Source organism: Drosophila navojoa, chromosome X, assembly GCF_054131105.1.
Source record: "Drosophila navojoa isolate 15081-1374.11 chromosome X, UAZ_NAV_1.0, whole genome shotgun sequence".
Classification (NCBI taxonomy): Eukaryota; Metazoa; Arthropoda; class Insecta; order Diptera; family Drosophilidae; genus Drosophila; species Drosophila navojoa.
In genome coordinates, this window is record NC_142895.1 from 4,703,226 (window position 1) to 4,727,383 (window position 24,158).

At 33.4% G+C, this 24,158-nt stretch overlaps 2 protein-coding genes across 13 annotated transcripts in view; one reads left to right on the forward strand and one right to left on the reverse strand.

Annotated features, from left to right (window-relative positions):
- SK (small conductance calcium-activated potassium channel) overlaps nucleotides 1-19,174 on the forward strand; it is a 94,031-nt gene extending 74,857 nt beyond the window's left edge. For 5 of the 10 annotated variants that reach the window (XM_089263195.1, XM_089263197.1, XM_089263192.1 and 2 more), the window contains 7 exons: nucleotides 9,001-9,136; nucleotides 10,913-11,023; nucleotides 12,021-12,148; nucleotides 14,680-14,749; nucleotides 14,853-14,954; nucleotides 15,025-15,206; nucleotides 16,572-19,174. In XM_089263195.1, the coding sequence (XP_089119321.1) occupies nucleotides 9,001-9,136; nucleotides 10,913-11,023; nucleotides 12,021-12,148; nucleotides 14,680-14,749; nucleotides 14,853-14,954; nucleotides 15,025-15,206; nucleotides 16,572-16,737 (895 nt within the window). In that variant the 3' untranslated portion in view covers nucleotides 16,738-19,174. Of the gene's footprint in view, nucleotides 1-6,653; nucleotides 6,790-9,000; nucleotides 9,137-10,912; nucleotides 11,024-12,020; nucleotides 14,750-14,852; nucleotides 14,955-15,024; nucleotides 15,207-16,571 lie in introns of those variants that run through there. The other 5 variants (XM_089263198.1, XM_089263199.1, XM_089263200.1 and 2 more) reach the window with 5 other exon arrangements.
- The window catches only part of NAAT1 (Nutrient Amino Acid Transporter 1), a 60,024-nt gene that overhangs the window by 25,633 nt on the left and 10,233 nt on the right, over nucleotides 1-24,158 (reverse strand). For 2 of the 3 annotated variants that reach the window (XM_030387424.2, XM_089263203.1), the window contains 2 exons: nucleotides 24,014-24,108; nucleotides 23,444-23,955 (listed from right to left, as the gene is read on the reverse strand). In XM_030387424.2, the coding sequence (XP_030243284.1) occupies nucleotides 23,785-23,955; nucleotides 24,014-24,108 (266 nt within the window). In that variant the 3' untranslated portion in view covers nucleotides 23,444-23,784. Of the gene's footprint in view, nucleotides 1-23,443; nucleotides 23,956-24,013; nucleotides 24,109-24,158 lie in introns of those variants that run through there. The other variant, XM_089263202.1, reaches the window with a different exon arrangement.

Below are 24,158 nucleotides of genomic sequence, written 5' to 3' on the forward strand. Positions count from 1 at the left end.
GTGTGTGTGTGTATGTATATATGTGTGTATGTGTATATATATGCCTACCTTTATGCCATATTTATGTACATAACTGTATGTGCTTTAACTTTCCAATCAAATAAGAAAACTTAAATAAATAACGCACATACTATTCCAGCCATGAGGTTTACGAAATCAGAGATTTTTCCATAGAGTTTAACTTTTATTTGCGAGAGACCCCGCCCTCTGCGCCAGAGCAAACTTTATATGAAAAGCAAAAGAATCAGAAAAACAAAAAACAAAAAATCCCAAAGTACTTTGTAACTGTATCTTTATGGAGCAAAATGAATTGCTCAAAAGTTTATTTTTTGCAACTTGCATTCAGAATGGGGCTTAAGCACAGCACGCACACACCGACACACACACACACACACACACAGCGAGCAGCTGCACCCATCAACCAATACGTGTTTTGTATCTTCTTTCGTTAACTTTTGCAGCTGTGCATGCTCAAGCGTCTGAGTATGTGTGTGTGTGTGTGAGTGTGTCTCTCTTTCTCTGTCTCAATACAATCCACCGCCATTCACACACACACACACACACACACACACATACACAATGAGCGACTGTGTTCATATCACGTGCTGAAATATAATTTCTGCATGCAGCTCAATTTTATTTACATTTATACATAATTCCAGCTGATGCGAATTGTCCCATCTCTCCCTCTCTCTCTCTCTCTCTCTATCTCTGTCGCTCCCTCTGTCTCGCGCTCTCTGGTTTTTATTTTGAATGATATTCCATTGGCGATTGCATTTGCTGTTTGTGTGCGTGTGCGTGTGCGTGTGCGTGCGTGCGTGAATTAGTAGGTATTAAAAACGATAGCTGTCCCGCTCGCTCTTGCGACCTTTTAAGTGTAGCTGCAGTCGACTGAAACGAAAGGCGAACGAACAAATAAAAAAAATCCTTAAGATTCTCTGCTCGTGTTCAATTTGTAGTCCATTTAGCTAAATTAGTTATATTTACCTTTAATCATATCTTATAAAATCTTTTTTTTTTTTATTGCCTTGCGTAGTATTTAATCATGTTACTTTTGCTAATATTTATATATCTACTTCGTATGCTTAGCTTTAACAAACTCAATCAAAACAAAAAATACACACAATTCTGTCTCTCTCGAACTGTCTCTCTCTGTCTGCTGTATCTCTCTTTCTCTCTATCTCTCCTGCTGTCGTATACAATATCGATAACACTTCATTTCGATAGCAACGTTGCACTCAATTAGCCCATCACTAAGTACTCTGACGATAATTGATAATTGCGAGTTTTTGCTTGCTTTGCACTTCTCAGTGTGACCATCTACCCGAATAATAATAATATTAATAAAACAAAAAAAAACTTTAGTTTAACTTTTTACTTTTTCATTCTTTTAACTTAAGTCTGTGTATTACATATATATTTTTGATTAATTTTTTAGGCTATTGTGCAGGTGTGTGTGTTGTATGTATATGTGTGCGTGTGTGTGTGTGTGATGTGTATTGTGTGTCGTGTTGTGTTGTATTTGTATTTAGTACAGCCGTAAGAGAGTCTAACTCTTTACTCGTACATTGTATTTATTAAGCTTCCAATATGGATTGAACTAACGCCTGCATTGCTCTAGAAATCGTATATCGTATGCATAACAAGTAACTACATATATTTACTATATATATTTACATACAACTACAACAACAATTGCTACTACTACTACTACTACTACTACCAAAACAAGAAACATAAAAACAAATTATATAATGGCAAAATCAAATTGAATTCAATTGAAGAGAAACCGAAATCTTCTGTTAATCAGTGTAACCGAATGTGACTTGAATTATTTGTAATGGACGAGCGCATACACAGAGACTTACATATGTACATACATGCATACATACATACGTATGTATGTATGCATTAGCGAACGGGAGTTTTGCGACACGTGCTATGCTTGCTGCCTGCTGTTGTTGTCGCTGCCTGCTGTCCGCGTGTTGTTGTTGTTGCTGGAGCTTGGCTGTGCATAAATATAATTCATAAATAAGCCGCAACTTTCACAGCGACAGCGGCAGTGACAGCGACAGCGACAGCGACAGCGGCAGCCATAGCCACAGAGCTTTAGCGCTGGCCGCAGCCGTTTAACCGTTATATATTTTTATTCCTTTTTGTGCTGCGTGGGCGTATTTGTTTTTGCCAGCGACTGCGACTCCTTCAACTTGCCCACTCACTATTCGATTTTGCTTTCCCGTTACTTGTGTCGTTTACATTTTTGTTGTTTATCTGTTTTTGTTTTTGTTGGCATTTTTGCTTATTGCTGTCTTTTTTTTTCTTTTTATTTTCTTTTTTTTTTTATCTTGTTTTCATTCCGTTATTCGGTTTTGTTTTTTGGCCTACGACCTTTGGCTAAGCCCCCATGACGTGGCAAATGCTACTGGGGCTCATATCCTCTCCCAAGCCCGCTCTCTTCACTCTACCTACATACAGTATATCTCTCACTCTCTCGCTCTCGTTGCTCATCAGTTTTATAATGAAATGCCATCGCTAATGCGTGTCCTTCTATGACGTTCTTTCAATACTTTCCAACGAACTGTGTATCGGTTACACTTTTCCCTTTTCTCTATTTCACTTTTGTTCTTTCTGTTTTCCGTGTTGTGGGTTCTTATTTGTTTTTCTCTTTTCTTTTGGGTTTTCTTGTACGCCTTTCTTTTACTTGTTTGTGAAACGTAAGCGATGATTATCATCTTTCTATCGTATGCGTTGCGATACAACACAGAAATACACACATGTGCTCAAATATATATATATATATATATATATATGCATATATATTCGGGCTATAAAGAAGGAACTAGACATACTATGCGATTCCCTTTAGGAAAGAACAAGAACAACAACAACAACAACAACAAAACTCATTTAGTATACGATTTGTGCTATTTGGTGTATTTTTAACTATGTATAACAATTTTTCTAAACGTATATACATATGTACATATATATATGTATGCATATATATAGGTATATGACGCATTCACATATACATACATACATACATACATATACATATATATATTTATATACATATATTGATTGATATATTGATGTCCATTTATATAATAATAATAATAATTGGTTCCTATAAAACTACTACCTAATTTACCCTACAAACTAAACGTTTGCATTTGCCCAATTTATTCTTTACATTCTTAGATTAAAGATTGCCCATTTGATTATCATAATATCTAAATGTTGTCCTCTTTCTGTTCTGTTATTTTCATTTCTTATTTTTATTATGGTTTTTTACAGTAGAACTTTTGGCAAACTAAATTTGAAATTCCATTTTTTAACATACATAAATATATAATTATTTCCTATACCAACTGCATAGTTTTTTCCCAGTAGTTCAGCTCGACATGGTAGATAGAAGAGGAGTTCCAATTGAGGAAAGAGGGGCAACTATTAAAGCGATACCCCCTTATCGATATCTCTAATTAGGTAGAAAGAGCAATTAGAATAAACAAAAGAGCGATTGTTAGCATATTGGGGACTTTAGATTACAGTTGTTTAACGCACAATATTCAATTTCGATATCGATTTATTCAAATCCGATATATCAATCGATATATCAATCATATTATTATATTCCATTCATAAATATATATTCATCTATAGCAAACTTTCGATTAGCTTTGCATTTTGCTATCGATATCGGTACCGTAATATACATACACAATATCGATAAACGGAAAAGTTCCGTATATGGTACTGCTAAGTATTCACCATATTGGTATTAAAATTTTTAAGCTGGTAATATCGCTATATAAAGCCAATATTGATACATTAATTAACAACATAAGCTATGGGTAGCTATATTATAATATTGCTAGTTAGACTATAGAGAAGTATGAAATGTTAATCTATCGCAACTCGATAGCGTCGATTAAAAATATGGATATATCGAAAAAATTCATGTCTTCGCTTACAATAACGAGTTTATATGCTATCAATCATTATCGATAAGTCGATTGCAATAAAAATACGTTAGTGATAAGCTGTAGCTTTCCACCCTGTTATCGTTGTATACAGCATTGCTACCCAATATTGATAGATTCCCTAACATTACAATTATAGCATACAGCAGTAAGCTATCGATATATCGATAAATTATAGTGTTTCACTTCATTTAAAATCTAAAAAGATAATGTATTTCCAAAAGCTTTTTTACGTATGCCTATGCAGTTATCGAAATTAAGATCAAAGTCTCCAATATGTGTGTCTGTGTGCGTGTGTGTGTGTGTATGTGTGCCTTCAAGTAAAGTATATGTTGGTAGAAACTGACTGGCATATCTGATGACGATAACGATAACGATAGCGATAACGATACCAATTATGCAGTAGCAGAAGACAGCGGAAGACAGACAGAGAAACAAAGAGACAGAGACAGAGGAAGAGACAGATGAAGAGACAGTTATAGCGAGCTTAACGAGCTGCTCAAGGCAAAATGTTCGCTCAGTTTGCTTCCCTTTTGTTGGGTTTAAGGGCCATCAAAGGGACATTTTGACATTTGCTTGCCACAACAAGCGACACACAGCGCACACAGTCTCTGCTGCGTTTTGCAACACTGCACTCACACACACACACACACACACCCATAAAGAGAGAGAGAGAGAGAGAGAGAGAGAGAGAGAGTGAGATGCAAGACAAAGCACAGCATCCGCTGCATAGTTGGCTCATCATTTCATGTTTGCTCATCAGCCGCTGCTCAGCTTCATTAGTTTGCTCACATGACCTACGACCACACCGCTTCCGCCCTGCCCCCCCTTAGACATTAGCCACGCCCACGCTTGGGCTTAGAACGAGCCCCTTGAGCCGTAATTGCCTTCGTCGGCATTTAACAGTTATGTGACTCAGTTGCAATTGCAGCTGCACCTGCAGCCAGTAACATTTTCAGTTAGTTGAGGCTAACTGTGCATGTCTGCGTGTGTGTGTGTATATGTGTGTGGCATTAGTCTTGATCTAATTAAAGCCAGCAGCAGTTCCTTGCAGGGCACACACTCACTTCCTTTATATGTTTATCTCCCTATCTCTCTCTCTATCTCTGTCCCTCTGAATCCAATCAGTTAAGTCAATCAATTTAGCAGGCAGTTTGTCAGTCACTTTGTCAGCTGGTTAGTATTTATCTCTCAGCGTCCATCTGCTGTGCTCTCTCCCTCTCTCTCTCCCTCTCTCTCTGTGAATCGTGTTTGTTCTTTCATTAGTTAGTCAGTCGGTCAGGCAATTTAACAGGCAGTTTGTCAGTCACTTTGCCAGCTAGTTTGTGTGACACTATCGTAATCAAGTTTACTTAACTCTGTCTCTCTCTCTCTCCTTTTTCAGTCAGTTTAGCAGGCACTTTATCAGTCACTTTAGTTAGGGTTTTCCCCATTTTTATCTCAGATCAGGGCTGAACACACACACAAACACACATACAAACACCCACCTTATAAGATCAGGCCTCCATTCATGTTGCATTCGCTCAGCTTGTGCCTTCAGCTTAAGCCTTATGAAGAGCTCTATGAAAACTTAACTTAAACTAACTTAACTATGTGCTAACCCTAATTAATGTAATGATAATCAAGCGTGTCACTGTATATACATATATATATATATATATATATATATATATATATACGTATATATTCGTACCCCCTTCGGTTGTCCTATTCTGAACTTGATTCCTTCTATTGATTCTACTATGTCTATCCACTCTATGTCTCTCTCTCTTTCTCTATATATATTTATATATGTATATGTATGTATATATATATACTTATATATGTATATATATTTGTTCGTTTATATGTTCGTTTATCCTTTTGTGTTTTCATATTTGTTCTCTTCATTCGTATCTATTGATTTGATAATTATATATGTATTATATATATAGTTTATGATTCTTTGTTCGATTTGTGTAATACTTAATTATTATATAACAACAAAATTTGAAAAAGAAAACCAAAAGATATATAATATATTTGTGCTATTTGTTATTTGTTTTGTTTTTTTCTTTTCGATAATGAAAAATACCAAAAAAATACCCAAAAAATACCAAAAAGAAAAAATGTTCACATAATTTCACATCTGTTTATTTGTTTACTCCACTTCTCACCCTACTTCTGTATCCACAAATTGCAAAATGAAAATTCAATCTGAAAAAAAAAAAAACAAATATATAAAAATTATGTAAACGCATACGCATCCGAAATACCGAATACTGAATATACCGATACCGATACTGATACCGATATTAACAATCAAAATACCGATCTATATATGTATATACATATATATACTCGCAATGCCAAAAACTACTAAATAATAACAAACGATATGTATGTCTACGAATATGCATATATCGATAAATATATACATATACCCCGATATATGTGTATATATATATGTGAATATATGTTTGCTACCAACTGAACTGCACTATGAAACCGATATCGACAACGATAACATAAATTATCGATAACCACAATGATTAATATCGATAAAAATCGATCAATACCAAATACAAACTTGATAAACGTATTGCACACATCACATGCCGTATCGAATATCGCCTATCGCCTATCGAATGTCGAATATCGAATATCGAATATCGATTGTCCCAACCGAAGGTTCCACGATGAGGAGCACGCGAATTTGCTAAACACCATGTGGCTAACGGCCATCACATTTCTGTGTGTCGGCTATGGCGACATTGTGCCAAACACATACTGTGGACGGGGTATAACCCTCACCTGCGGCATGGTGGTAAGTATACCAACTAGAAAACCCCACAAAAAAAAATATATATAGAAAAACAAAAACCAGAAAATACCAAAAACAAAGTAAATATTAAACAAAGCAAATATATAACCACAAAAGAAAACATAAGAAAAGAGAAAAAGTAAAAGAAACCAGAACATATCAATCAACAGAACAGAACAATTAACAGTTAACAGTTAACAGTAGCCGTACAGACAATGTTAATAACATATGTTACAACAACAAGCGTTACACAACATGCATACGATATAATGTTAAAGCGAGACAATCAATGCTAGGCAAGCACACACACGCACACACATGCACACGTCTGTGTATGTATGTGTGTAAGTGTGTTTGTGTCGGCTTCTGTTGGCCATCTGCCAAGGAGCACAGATATCGGCTGCGCGATTTTAGCTGATTAGCTTGAACTTCTTCTTCTTCTACTACTACTACTACTACTTTCTCTTCAACTTTTTTTTTTTTTTGTATGCAGGGCATTGCGCGCGCGTTTAGTTCATTCCATAAATCTCAATATTTGAGAGCAGAACAGTTTCTGTCTCTGTTAAATATCATCAAGACACCAAAAACTCCAAGCCACCCGAAAACCAACCAAGCCGCCCACCAAAAACCACCCAAAACAGCAACCACAACAACAACAATAACAACAACAGCAACAACAACAACAATTCATGCATAAATCGTTTCTTCTATATGTGTGTGTGCGTGTGCGTGTGTGTGTGTATGTGTGTGTTTTCCTGCCATGTTCATCTGCATTACTTCTATATATACATATATATAATCGTACATATACACACACATATATATATATATACATATGTTTAAGCACACACTTGCACACACACACACATATATATATATATTTAAGCGTTCATATGTATAATATGCATAGGTCTTTTTACACTATTTTGCTCTAGCTCTGGTTGTGCCTCTCTCCTCTCTCTCTCTCTCTCTCTCTCTCTGTGTGTGTGTGTGTGTGTGTGTGCCTGGCAAACTTTTGTTTTGTGTTTCCGTTACCACAAACAGGCAACAAATCCTTGTTGACAGCTCATGCCGTACATATACATACATAGAACTATGTATACATGTATATACATATATAAGTATTCCCATAGACCTGTACAAATGTATATATATATATATGTCTATCTCTCTCTCTCTCTCTCTTTTTAAGTGTGTGTGTGTGTGTTTTCAATTTTAAGTCACCTAAATAGAAACAAAAAAAAACAATAAATGTTTTGCACTTTCTCTTGACTCTCTCTCTCTCTCTCTGTTTACCTCTCTACTTTAGCCAAAATTCAAAATCAAACCAAAAAAAAAAAAAAAAATACTTTGAAAATTCTTAGAATTCTTCAAACTAAATTTGTTGTCACTCGGTTTTCGTCGTTGTCCTTTTCTTTACTTCCTCTCTCTGTCTCTATCTCCCTCTCTCTTTCTCTCTATCTGTCTGTCTCTTGAATATTCACTCTGCAGTAAAAGAACAACAACAAAAATACCAGATTCCTGAATAAAAAACCATTTTATCTTTGCATAATTTTTATCCCACATTTTTCTCTCTTTCTATAAATATATATAATATATATATTCTTATGCCTGTCATCAGTTGAGATTATCATACATTTATCAGTTGCTATTTGCTGCTACTTTTAATTTTTAGTATTTTTTTTTTTTCTTATTTTGGTTTCTGTTTTTTAATAGTTTGAGCCTAACTTTAAGTGTTTCATTTGTTTTCGTTAGATGTTTTTGTTGTTTTTTTGTTTTTTGTTTTGTTCAATGTTGAAACGAGTAAACAATAATAATTCTGACTTTTGATTTATACATATTCTTATATACTTATTATGTGTTCGTTTTTGTGTATATTAAGCCAAAACAATACGATATTTTTCTCTATCTCTCTTTCCCTTTCATTTAATACTGAATAATACGCTCTGCGCGCTCGTATACCCGTTCAAAAATAAACAAAACAAACAATATGTAAACGCGTATTTTTTGCCCCTGACTGCGTTTTACAATTTACATACAAAAACTACTGCAAAACTACTGCAAATATACCGAAAATATACCGAACTATATGAATTGAAATATGTCGAAAAATATATATTACTACCAATATATATTACAACCATATATATACAAATATATATACATAAATATATGCCTAATGGATGCAAAAAATACTTAATACTGCAAATGCAGATTTCATGACGAAGAACATGCGAATCTATTAAATGCAATGTGGCTGATAGCGATAACATTTTTGAGTGTTGGTTTCGGTGATATTGTTCCGAATACGTACTGTGGACGTGGTATCGCTGTCAGTACAGGAATAATGGTGAGTTTTTAACCTACAAATAAAAAAATACAAAAAAAAAAAAAAAATACAAAAAAATCCAACAAATATTTTCTTATTCAAAAATAAAAAAAAGAACTGTCCAACTGCACACACATCAAATTAGCGATAAAAATTAACTGTTTCTAATCGAACATCCTGCTCATTTCGTTTATCGATAATTCGGTTTATCGATTGATTCATATGTAAATAATTACATTTTAGCTCAACAACAACAACAAAAAATCTAAGAAAACTCACTTTAAAAAAAAATTACAATAAATTAGTCAGCAATTTTATACCCCCCACCCAACTTCAACTCAACCCCCGCCACGCCCTACGCCCCACGCCCCTCTTCTAGCTTAGAATTACTAATTAAGTACTTCAATCATGTACTTTTGTCATATATAACTACCACATACATATATACATACATACATACATACCCACATGCATCGCGATAACACATTGTCCATCTGCAGAGCCGATAACCGATAGCCGAGAGGGCTACGAGATAGTCCAAAACCGATGCTTTTCACTCATTTGCCCTGTCACATTGGATCTGGAACAGGTTGGCAATACGAATAGTAATATGCATGCGTGTGGTATTATTCAACATTTATCGTTAACGATATGTTATCAAAAACGGGGCCGTTACACTCAAATCACTCCCCTTCCCAGCCTATCTCTCTCTCTCTCTCTCTCTCTCTCTCTCTCTCTCTCTCTCTTTTTACAACATAAATTAATTTCCTGGCTCTGTCCTTAACTCTTTCTTATGATTATATATATGCGTCTCGCTCTTGCTTGCTCGCTCTCTCTCTCTCTCTCTCTCTCTCTCTCTCTCTCTCTCTCTGCCTGTCTCTTTCACTGCCTCTCTTTCTCTCTCTCTCTCTATCTTTTACATGCATATTGATCATGTCGTAGTCTTTGAAATTGAAATTGTGATACAAAATAAAAATACCTTAAAAAAGTATACCCAAAAAAATACTAAAAAAATTTAATACTAAAAAATCTAAAAAAAATCCTTTATTCTACTAGACTCTTTTGTTACGTATGTGTGTACCTAAAATACTAAAAACAAACAAAGCTCTAACTGTTGTAATCCATATAGACAACTTTGAGAACGTATTCTAATTTCGATTTATATATAAATATATATCGATATATATATATAGATATATGTATATATACATATATATGCATATATATTTCCAACTTCCGACAGTAAACCACATCTAAGACATTGCACTCATTCAGTCATTCCATACAATCCAATCTAACTGCTATCCTGCATTCTCATCTCTTCGCATCTCTCGCTCATTTTTAATGTGATTCAACGAATTCGAATTTCAAAATAAAATACGTATAGGCAGAGGCGACAGCAATACGAAAACACATAACAATAAAAAAAATATATATATATATATATAAATACATTTATTTATTGAGAAGCAACAAAAGTTCTGGACTTAAACAAATCATTTCAATGTCTAATCCAAGACAATTAACTGGCATTAATAAAAAAAAAATAAAAATACCAATACAGAAAACAAACCATTACTAAACGACTAATTTAATCATGATTGATTGCTCGCTGACCAAGCGAAATCTAGATGCAATAGAGAATCAAATGCGATCTCTACTTTGCATCTGTTTCAGCTGCAGTGCAATCAATGCATCTACCTGTGACAAAAGCAATTAAAAAAAAATAAAAACAATGAAAAAATACCACATTTATGTGATAGTCTAATGTCGATTTGATCTGTTATCGTTTTACAGGGCGCTGGCTGTACGGCTCTACTTGTCGCTGTTGTCTCACGCAAGCTGGAGCTGACCCGTGCCGAGAAGCATGTGCACAACTTTATGATGGACACGCAGTTAACAAAAAGGGTATAGATCGTCTCCATGAATAGTAATCATTGCTTTTTTTTTTTGAAAATACCAAAAAATATATAAGTAAATGCCCCGAAAATACCAAAAAAATACTGGAAATCAAAGTAACTCCATAGCGTACCATACCATACACAGACGCAACTTAGTCAAATTTATACACATACATATACCAACAAAATACTAACTCTATAGAGTACCGTTAGACATCAAGCTCAACAATCTTGGGAGAATATCAACAACAAATACCAAAATCAGCACAACTAACTCTTTGCTTAGACATGACTTTGATAACTAAATAAACTACTGAGAAAATACTGCAGAAATACTGAAAATACTACACATCACTGAAAATTAATGAAAATGACGCAAGTTTCCACAAGAGCTACTCAATCAACTGTACAGAGTACCTTCTACGGCAAACATAGAATCAGTAACCAGAGTCCACTACTGACAAATACTAAAAATACTAAAAATACCAAAAATACCAAAAAATACCGAACATTCTGCAATTCTGTAAAATTAACTTTACGGACTATTTTAGACGGTAGACAATAAACTCAACGACTACAAAAGTAAACCTAACTACTGAAAAGTACAAGCAATAGCGAAAAATACTAAACTCTAGACAATTATCTCTACGAATTACCAAAATACTAACCATAACAGCAATTAACTGCATAATAAATTCCAAAAAATACAGTTAAAAGCAAACATTCAATGGATTTAACCGAGTACCCAGAAAAACTACCTAGGTCTATAGAGTAACGTTGCAGACACACTCAACCTCAATGACTTTACCCAACGACCCGAAGCTTAAATGCAAAACTTAAGTTACTTTGACATTTGACCCAACATCGACCGTAAGACATTGACATATATAAAAGGAGTTTCGATAGATCGTTTGGTTTTACTAAGTACTCGTAGAATAGAGGAACACAACTACCCCACAACTCTAATAATTTCTAATAATTCATTTCTTCTCATAAAAATATAGCTGAAAAATGCTGCGGCGAATGTTCTACGTGAAACTTGGCTCATTTACAAACATACAAGACTAGTAAAACGGGTTAATCCCGGCCGTGTAAGAACCCACCAAAGAAAGTTCCTTCTAGCTATATATGCGTGAGTATTTTTAGAGATCTATCAACAATATCAACAACTAACTGTCAGAAACCACCAACAAATATCAATCAATATAACAAGAACTTTTAACTGAGTTAATGAAACAACAACAACTACAACTGAATCCTCTATCAATTGAAAGGACTCAAAGCAATAACATATATCCTATGTATATATCTATATATATATCTATATACGTTGATGTATGTACATATATATATATGTATATATAGTTAATAGATCTGTTGTACAATGCAACCATATAGCCTGAACGAAATCCAAACCCAAAAACAAAGCTCCGTTACGAAAAGCTCAATAAAGTGCGACTAACCCCAATCATAATATCACGATTTTCAAACAATTTTTGGTTATGTTCTTGTCCTGTGTCCAACTGTCCATACATGTGCGTATTTATATACCTAAATAACTGTATGTGTGTATGTATGTGTGTGTGTGTGTGTGTTTGTGGGCCAGCTATTGCCATAGCCTTTGGCCTCTAACATCGTTAACTGTAATCGTTAGCGATTATCGATCGCTTTTGTCGATAATTAATATCGATAGCTGTTCTTAGCAAGAGGTGTTGGAAACTTTTCACTGACACAGCTAAAAATAACTGTTTTCGATACTTCATCAATAGCAACAGTCGGTATCTTAACTGATAACTTTGATCGATACTTGTTATCGATAATTGCTGTAGGAGAAATGCCACTATCGATAGCTAGCATTGATATATTATTGATTATCGTTAATTTGAACATATTGTTATCGATAACTACAAGCGATATATTTTATCGATATCTGTTTTCAGCAACTATTATCAATACATCGCTTTAGCACATTTTTAGACGAAAGATTTTCATAGCCAATATCCAAATAAATCATAGATTGTCATTAGGGCTCTCTGAGAAACTTGGATAGTTGACCTATTGACGGTTGTGGAAGGAGATACGAATGAGTTTCATTTTGTACTGAGAATTCTATATATTAATTGTCACATTTCAATCGGCATGTCCCAGAAAAGTATGCTATAAAAATTTCAACTCTCGTATACATTCTTTCTGTTAGCTATCGCGTATATTCCCCACCCAAACTATATCCAAGCTTTCAACTTGTTCTGTTCTTTCATTTATTTGTTTGCCTAGTAATCCCAAAGATTTGTAATGTGAATGTGAAGAGTCTGCTTCAATATATATATAATTATACATATATATATGTATACATAATAATTATTATATACTCTCCCAAATGTACATAGAATTACAGAACTAATACTATCATGAACAGCAATCAATGAGTGCAATAACCAACTAAAAACAAAATCGATTAATGAAAAAATAAAATTTAAAAAGAAAAAAAAAAGAGAAAATCTACATAATTAAATGATTGAACTCGTTTTACTAGCCTGTAAATAGGTTGTAAAGCCCTGTTTTTACGTTATGATAATACCGAAAACTAGCCACAATATACCTAGCATGCAGCGTTAATTTTCCAGAAACTCATATCTAAAACTATCGACAGCTTTTGCAATACTATAATTTGACATTGCCTATATCTTATATCTATATATATATTAGTCTAATACTCATGTATATATACTTAACAGTTTTTGTAGCTATCACCGCAAGAAGCTTTTTCAAACAGCTTTTAAAGCTTATTCCCCCAAGCTTTCAGTAACTTCCAAAGCCGCTTCTAATGCAGTTTCATAGGCATATATCATATGTGCTCTTTCAAGTTTTTCAGCACTGATAAAACAGCTTTTAATATTAATTTTAAGAGCAAGACCTAAGGCAAGCAGCTCAGCTGTTCTTTCAAAAAGCTTTCAGACAGCTTTAGAGCAGTTAAGTTATCTAAAACAAACAGCTTATCAAACAACTTTTATTAACAGCTTTCAAAGAGCTTTTAAATTAGAGTACTTTCAGACTTTCACGAAAAATACCCCAAGATATCGCGTATACATGTCTTTCAAGCTTTCAATCATTTCATGCTCTAGTTAATCAAAGTTTTTTAATAGAAGCTTTAAGCTCATGTGTAGTGCGCCTATCATCGAAACTAATATCCAACTTATATATATACAGAGTGAAAAATAGATTCAATTGCTTGTTGATAATTTTTGATGTGATTTTCTGTAATCTTAACGCTAAGCCAAAAAAAAAAAATAAATAAAAAAAACACAAACTTTTTATTTTGAAAAAAAAAAACACTTAAAGCACAAAAAAAAAAAATCACAAAACTTTCAGAAACAAAATTGTTTTCTTATTTATTGTATTTAATCACAATCAAATTGATATATATCGTATATATACCTATATATACCTATATCGTATATATATCTATATATACGTGGAGGCGTAATGAGCCCCTTGTCCGTTCCACTATGTGATCGAGCCATGCATTTTCACGACGTCAATGCATTGCTCGAGCTACCACAATGATAAATGAATGATGTAATGAAATAATGAATTAGATCTTGTTTGTCTATTCAATAATATCGTTTATAAACTCGATGATTCTTCCCCCCCAACTGCTACTAGGTTGCGAAAAGTTAAAATGGATCAACGCAAACTAATGGATAATGCCAACACAATAACCGATATGGCCAAGGTAGTTAAAAATCCACAGTATTTGATTCATATGTTTATAATATTATTTATCGATAAAAAAAAACAACAAACAAACAAAAAATACCAAATATTTTCCATCACAGACACAAAATACGGTCTATGAAATAATATCGGAAATGTCGAGTCGACAGGATGCCATCGAGGAGCGCCTAACGAATCTAGAGGACAAAATGCAAAGTCTACAAGTGAGTAGAGAATCCATTGCACTTATCGATATGTGTTATCGATTAACGAGCCATCTCTCTCGTTCTGTAGGAGCACATGGAAAGCCTTCCAGATCTATTATCGCGCTGTTTGACCCAGCATCAGGAGCGCATCGAGCAACGACGCAACTTTCTGCACCCGGACACAGCAGCCGCTGCCATTCAGCCATCGATTCAACCGCCCACGCCCCAATCCATGTTCAATGCGGCCCCCATGCTGTTCCCCCACTCTAGGTAAGTGGCCCATTGAGAATATTTGCAATTAGCTTATGCATATGCATCATCATCATCGTCATCGTCATCGTCATCGTCATTGTCATCGTCATAATCACCACAAGCACGCATCATTTCCATTGACTGCTCAACTAGTTGAAGTCCACTCGATATTATACTGAACCACTCGAGTGCTAAGCCATTTAATGGCTATTGAATTAATATAAATATTGTTTGGGGTATTGCCCACTCATATTGAAGCATATACATATATATCCCAGATGGACATATGATATCAATAAAAGCACTTTTAATTGAAATGCCAATTTGAAAATGTCAATTTGAATATAGATAGCACACATTTGTCTGACTATCGATATGTGTATCGATAAATAACAACAACAATACCAACTAAAGCTGGCAATATCCATATATATAAACAAGAAGTAATAAATAATCGATATATCGATATGTTATCACATTTCAAGCAATCGATATTCGATAGACATATAAACTGGCTATTTATATATCGATATATGACTACTAATTGCATAACATACTCCAATATATACCAATTTAATATGAGATATCCATATATACAAGATACTTATATATGTATATATCTAAAGTGATGACAGTGCAGATTATCGATATATCGCTATCGTTTTAAGAAAATGCTGTTCACTAACAACTTGGCATTGCTGCTCGATATATATCGTCATCGATTCATGCCCGCTCTGAGCACTTTGTCCGTGGACTTCAACTATCGATACATTTGTTGTTTTCATTTCGTCTATTTCGTTTCATATTTGCATTTTGTTGTAGTACTCTTTGTTTGTGTGTGTCTGAGTCACTGTGAGAGTCCAAGTAGTAGTTCCAGATCGAAACCCCCCCGAAATCCCCTCATCGTACAAATTTTGTGGCATTTTCTTCTTCTATGCAAGATGCATGTGATTATTTTTGGTAAAAATAAATATAGAGAAAAACAAAATAGAATACAGTGAGAGAGAGTGTCTGTGAGTGCCATCAATTTGCATTTTGGAATTGGAACAGTAACAGAAACAGAGAACAAAACAAAAAGAGAGTAAAAAAAACAAAACATTTTGCAATTTAATTTGATTGGTTTGAAAATGCATTCCATATGGCTTTTTTATATCATATCATAGCGCTATCTAGCTAACTTTTGGCATATTGATCGAGCTCACACACATCTAACCATTGACATAATCTAATGCTAATGATAATGATAATGAATTGATAATTGATAATCGATAATCGTTAATCGATAGTAAAAATCAAACACAAACGCCGTTTTTTTCCGGCCGCAATGCGAATCTAATTGAGAATTAACATATATATTATATATATATACTGCTTTTTGCATAGAAGTGTACCCTCATCCAATAACGCCGCTGCTACTTACCATTGGCCAACAAGCCCTATTTTGCCACCTATATCTAGTAGAACACCACATTTAGTGCCTGATACTCACATGCCATCAAATGGATCTGCAGTTAATAGCTACGCATCTTCCAACAAATACGGCAGCTGAATATCAGACAGAGAGCGCTCCAACTCCGTGATTAACATTGAGATGCATCCATTACGAGCCATGACAACGACAGCAGAGCTAACATCATCATCTAGAAATGAAACTGGAACAACAAATCGAACAACAACTGGAACAACAATGACCATGTCCAAATCGATGTCGCCAACAAGATCCACAACGACATTGATGGAGACGGCGCTGCGACAGCGTTTCCATTCGCCAACATCATCGATGGAACGGGAACAGCTCATCGAACTGCAACACTATCAATCGATGCATCAGTATTCGCATCAGCATCAGCATCAGCATTCGTTTTCGCATCAGCGTATCGTTGAGAGCATTAGCATACCTGCTATACCCGAGGATGTTGAGAGTGCTGCGATAGCTGTTGATATCGATAACGCTGTTATCGGTAAAGATGCGAGTGCGATGGCGACGGCGACGGCGGCGACGGCGGCGACAGCGTCGACGGCGGCGACAGCGTCGACGGCGGCGACAGCGTCGATGGCCACAAAGATCACTGAGAATAAGTTTACTAGAAAAAGAGAACGTATATGCAATAATAGTAGTAATAGTAACAATAGTAATAATAGTAATAATACAAGTAATAGTAATATTAGTAATTCTACAAGTCTAATTTCGAAATCGGCCTTTTGTAAATAGATCCACTTCGAAATGGGAAAGACAAAAGTCAAATGTTAGCATATACATATATAACTCTATATACATATATAACTATATATATATATACATATATATATAAACTTACGTATAGTGTTTTTTTTTTTCTAAGCATATGATCTATCTAGTAATTTGGATTGGCATTACCTAGCATAGAGTTGAAATTTAAGCGAGAGCGAAAGTTGAATACAGAATGAATGAGTGAATGAATGAGTGAATGAATGAGTGAAGGAACGAATGAAGGAATGAATAGATCAAAAAACCACAATTCAAGCCGAGTCTGCAAAAAAATCGGGAGAGAAAGAGAGAGCAAGGCTTCTTCGACCATAGCAAATGCCTAGAGTTGATTATAATAGAAATATAATAGATCATATTTAACTAAACAGTCTGCTAACGATAGTCGGTCATGTTCGACTGCACAAAATACTCGCTCACAGTCAAAATTGATATAACAGAAACGACTTTGCAGCACTCTGAAAGCTTTGAGATTAGATAATTTCAGAATTCTTGCTTCAAAAATGTGTTTACAGATACGCCACGCCTCCTAGAGTTCTATATAGTTATCGTTTATGAAAAATCCATAGAGCATCTCAACTGTAATAGGGTAGCTAAAATTGTTTTGTTAAAAAATCGAAATCGCATCGACGCTATATAGCCATATATCAAAAGACGTACAAAAGCCAGATGAAATGCATGAGCGAGTAAGGAAAAACCTAGGAAGCTCTAGGCTCCATAAAACTGCGACAACATTTGCCATTCTTGAGTTGAGATCTTATAGAAATTACGACAGACTTGGCTAAAAGGCAAAGGATTGTGTGTATGAGTGTGTGTGTGTGTGTGTGTGTATAGATGTTGTTTTTTTTTTTGTGTATGTGTGTGATGGATATATAGGTAACATATAATAAATATGTTAATACGAGTATTCAAATTGTTTTAAGATATAACAAGTTCAACCAAGTTCAACTAAAATGTTGCTATATATATACACACACATATAGATATATATACTAAAAAAAAAAAAAAGGAAAAGAAAAAACAAAAATAGCCCAACAAAAACAAAAGCCCAAGAATTAGAAACTCAATTAAGAACCTGACTAGCTTTTGAGAGAGTTACGAGATCAATAAAAACTAAATTGAAAATTACAAAATTAACAAAGAAAATAAAGATTAGTCAAGTAAAGTGAATTTTAAATTGAATTTTGTAAAATATTTAAAAACTAAACAAAACCAAAATTAATTGAATTAGTTGTAAAGAAAAAATACCGAAAAATAAAAAAAAAAAAATTAAAAAATAAAAAACTAGTTTGTAGTTTATAGGCGAGTGGCACAGCTACGAAAGTTTTTCTAAAGATTCTAAAAGGAAATGAAGTATTAACTGCGAGCATCGAAGTTAATTGTTTTTTTTTAATAGGTAAATGAAATAAATATAATAAAAAACAAAATAGAAAAAAAAATTATATATATATATATATATATATATATATATAGACATATGTATATGTAAAACGCATAAACTATAAAAAGCTTTTAGGCGAGTCGCAAATAAGTAAAGAAGAATAAACAAGTAAAGAAACAAAAACAAAAAAAGCTAAAAAATAAAATACCAGAGTTCAATAAGTTTTACAACTGAATTCCCCGAAATGCAAATGCCAATGTGAGAAACTAAAGAAATTACAGCTAAATCGAATGGATCAAAGAACCCTCCCCCTAAATCAAATACCCCTAAGTAGAGCCATGCAACAATACAAAAGAAAAAGAGACTCGTTTAGCTAACTTAAAAAAAAAAAAAAAAAACTGTACCAAGCGCTGCAATAGAAATGCGTCAATTAGAGCCAAACAAATTTGATTTAAGTAATTAATAAAATTTTGATTAAATTTGAATAACATTCCAAATTAGTTTGCTTAAACAATCAGCGGCAAAAACAAATTCAATTGTTAAAGATTTCTAGTTTCGCTTCAGCTTTTCTTAACGATCTGGCAACGCTAAGCGAAGTTGGCCAAGCGTGCGCATGAAGTTGGCTGCGCCAGAGTAAATTTATTCAAAATGTATGCAATTTTTTTTTTTATTTCTAATTGACTTTTTTAGCTTGAGTAAAAACTAAATACGTGAACAAAATATTAAACATAAAAAATAAAATTATGTCCAACTGCAGTAAGTCCAACGATAGCTTCAACAATGATCTGGATATATACGAATGAACACAAAAATTTGCCTAAAGCGACAAGAAAAGTGAAGCCCTTAAAAAAATGTATACCTATTTATATAATATTGAATATTGAAATTGAAATGAACGTTCAAGACTGCTGTCAAAATAGCTTTATCACAAAATATATAAAAATAAAAAAAAAAACACACACACACACATACATATATACGCAGACAGAAACACGCACACAACAAAAACGAATGAAACAAATATGCCCATTTTGCCATGGGTACAGGGTATACAGTCAGCGACAGACGAAGAATAAGAGAGAGAGAGAGAGAGAGAGAGAGAGAGAATACAGGAGAGACTTAGAGTTTGAAGTAGAGTATGCCCAGCTTTAATGGTTTATTAACCATATTCAACATGCACATTTGGGTTTCAACACCTCAACTTAACAACAAAAGCAACAACAAACAGAACAAACAGAACAACAAACATAGAGAACATTTAAACAACAGGATCAAACATTTTTTCCCGTGTATGAACTGGTTTCCTTAACAAACAAACAAACACAATACCTTTAAAATTAATAACTTTGATATGAGGGACCGAAATTTCAAGACAGGTCTTAAATTATACAAAACAAAAAAAAACAAAAAAACAAATGAAACTTAACTGAATTAGATGCGAACCCAATATATATATATATATACATATATATATATAGCTAAACTAAAATTAACTAAACTAAACTATATTTACTCACTCATTTCTGCTGGCTGATTGAGTAGTGCGTGCACAGTGGTACACAAGCAGCAAAAATCAAAATATAACAGCAAAAAATTTTTAATATTCATAGCTATGTATTTCAATATATATACTATATCTAGATATATATGTACTTTTCTAGTGCTAAACAAAAACAATTTATAGAGCCCAACTTTTTAGGCAGGTTTTTTTTTTTCATTGTTTGTTGTTCTTGGTTCTGAGGTAACGGTAACAAGTGTGCGAAGCCACTGTGCACACTGTATGTGTTAGAGGGCTGCGCATGGCTTCACTCACACATGCACACGTCAAATATCCATTCGAAGTTGAGTTGAGCGAGTTTCAATTTGAGCGAGCGTTCGCTCTCCCAAAAACAAAAGCACAAAACGGAATGCAAATTGGACAAAGCATACAGATGCCATTTCAGCTTTTTTCCCGTCACATGCTGCATTCTTTTCAGCAAGCTTGTTATCCATTTTATTTCATAAAATTTTTCTAAATATTGTAAATTATTTGTCATTCATCAAATTTGAGGTATTGCAATTCAAAAGTACCAAATTACTTCTTAATAATAAGGTAAGCCAATTACTACAACAATATATTAGCTGCAGCTAGATTTGCGCTGGACAAAGTGGCAACACTGGCCTAAGCATTCACATCGTTTGCCGAACTGCATGAGCTTTTCGTTCGACGAAGCTGTATGTTGATGTGTGTGTGAACGAAAAAGATCTCTGCGCATTGTTTTGTTTTTGTTGCTGTACACGACGCGATGCGTCACTTCGCAAATCAACTCAATTGCCGAGTCCACGCGCGTTCTCTTTCACTCCTTTCCTTCTTCAGCTTTAACGTTACTCAATGCATTTTGAGCATTGTTGATTTGAACGGAATCTTTTTGCCATTTACGCAGCCCTCTAGTATGTGTGTGCGTGTGCGTATGTGTGTTCATGTGTGTGCGTGTGTACGTATGTGTGTGTGTGTGTATGCGGCACAAAGCTTCAGTTCACAATTTCCCAGCTAAATGAGTGCGACAAGTGCAAAGAGTGGATAAATGAAAAGCCTAAACAAGATTTTTTTTGGTAAAATATTTACACTGTAAAACACAGCGATACCCAACACTAACAAACTTGTTAAACTATATAGAAAAATCGAACAAAAGAAAACACGTCAAGAAAAACATAATAAAACATATACATATATATACATATGTATGTATATATACATATATATGAAGAGTAAAAAAAAAATATAAAGATCATATTTGACTTTACATTGTATTATAGAAAATGTATTCAAAACTAGTTGAACGAAAGCCGAAGCAAAGACCAATTTATTAAGCATAAAAATTATGTTAAACTAAACAATTAAACCGATATACATATATATGCTATATATATATATATATATATATAAATGAGAAACAATTTTTTATTAAAAAGAAAACATTTAAAAACCAAAAACTAAACTTATCCAAGAATTAAAAAGAAAAAAAAAATGCTAAACACAAACAAAAATTCTAAAAGAAATAAAAGTTAAAAATTAAAAAAAAAACGGCTAAATAGTTTATTTTGAATTTACAATATTGTATGTTTCAATTCATATTGTTATATATGTATATGTATATATATATATATATATATATATATATATATATATATATATATATATATATATATATATATATATATATATATATATATGTTTATGTATATGTATCTTAGCGAGAGATCGTGTTTTGCAAAAGCTTTAATATTTAGGGTGCCTACATTTGCTAAATTAGTATTTTACGATTTAAAAAACAAGTGAACAAAGAAAACACCCAACAACAAAAACAAAATACACACACACACAATAACAACAAATACACACACACACATAGCAGATGAAAATAAATGAAATTTTAAACACTAGTTCATAAAAGCATATAAACAAAATGTTTTTTGCCTAAACAAAAATAAAAAATTTAAAAACAAGCAAACAAAAACAATTACTAATATATATATTATATATGTATATATATATATATATATATATTTCAGTAATGAATTGAGAAAAATGTTTTCTTAGATTTACGATTTGTTATTTCACATACATATGTATGTATGTGTGTGTCTGTAGCATAAACTGATCTGATTTTTTTTGTTGCTCATTAAGCATTTACCATCATAAGAATTCCCCCCCACTAAAATATTTATAGCAAATTTACCATTAAATAAAAAAAAAAATTAAAACCAAAAAAAAAAACAAACAAACAAATTGTACTGTTATAATGTACACCAAAAAACTTATAAAAATAATAATAAACACTAATTACAAATAAAAAGAAAATTAAAAAAAAAAAAACAAATTTAAAAAAAAATGGGAAGAAACATAAAAAACATTAAGTAAAAATTGTACATTATTAATTTATGATGAAAAATTGAAAAATTTTAACATAATAAAGGGCTTTGTATGAAAAATTAACGAAAGGTGTCTTTGATTTACCTGTCTTTGATTTACCTGTTATAAAACATTAGTTAAATGCAAAAGATTATATAAATCGCCTCCAAAGTTAGACCTCCATATATGTCTATACACATATGGGTGGAGCAAGCAAGCGTTATAGTACATTTATCGAAATCTTTATAGCAGCAACCATTAAATTAATCGATATCTCGATTCTTAGCTCTTTTACTTTTGACTTTCTCCAAAGTTTGAACTCTATATATGCCCATATATAGACAGTCCAAGCGTCAGGCTAACAATTATCGAGAGCTATATAACAGCAGCTGTTAATATTCTGGATAAGCCTTGCCATTTGGGAGAGCATTAGCTTGGCGGTGCTAAACATATGTAAGTTATAAACAAACAAAAAACAAATGAAACCAAACTTTCAGGTAAGTTATTAATGTTAAGCTTATAACTGACATCATACGAGACATCGCATTGTATCCAAAATAAATCCAAAATGGCATGGATAGAAAATGAAAATAAAGCTAAAAACAAGCCAAGATCACAAAGCATATGAAATAATTTGTTTGGTTTGTGAACTAGTTCGTGAACCAGCATCAGTCTGTCACATGACCAGATTGTACTGATAGAATGGAATACGAAATATCAATATTAAAACCAAAATATCAAATTTATAAATATAATTTATTGCATTTGGGATTATAATACAAAAAAAAAAAAAAAACTCTAAAATATTTAGTACTATGAAATAATTTGTAAAATTGTACAAGCTGTTACAAATATATACAGTTATATGTATATATGCATATATATATTATATATTAGTTATATATTTAGTCACAACTATGTACATGCATATGGATATAAATGGAATTCCGAGCAATCGATTGCGAAAATGTTTGTGACTTTTGAATTGAGCAAATCGAAATTGCCTAGAGCTAGGCATACATATACATACATATACACACATATCGATAGGATGGTACAAGCTGTTTAATCTCTGACTCTATTTGCCGCACATGTTGCGCAGCTTCTGCTGGAAGAAACCAAATTTATTCGATTTCGCCTCATTCGCCCGCTTGGCAGCCAAATCGCTCTTGAAGAGAAGCCAGGCGTGACGGTTCTCCGGACTCGCGGGTCCCCACTTGCTGCTGGGCTTTAGCGAGGCCTTGAAGGACTGCAAGCAAGCATACGATTAATAACAATCGACAGATCTCCGATGGCTTTGCACTTACCTTAGCAAAACTGCCTTGTCTATGGGTCGCAATGTACCACCAGCCCCAGAGCGGAAACTGAGCAGCGCCCACAGCGAAGAGCAGCCAGCCCGCAACTAGATAGAGGATACATATATATGGAGATATTGGTTGACAAATATATCGT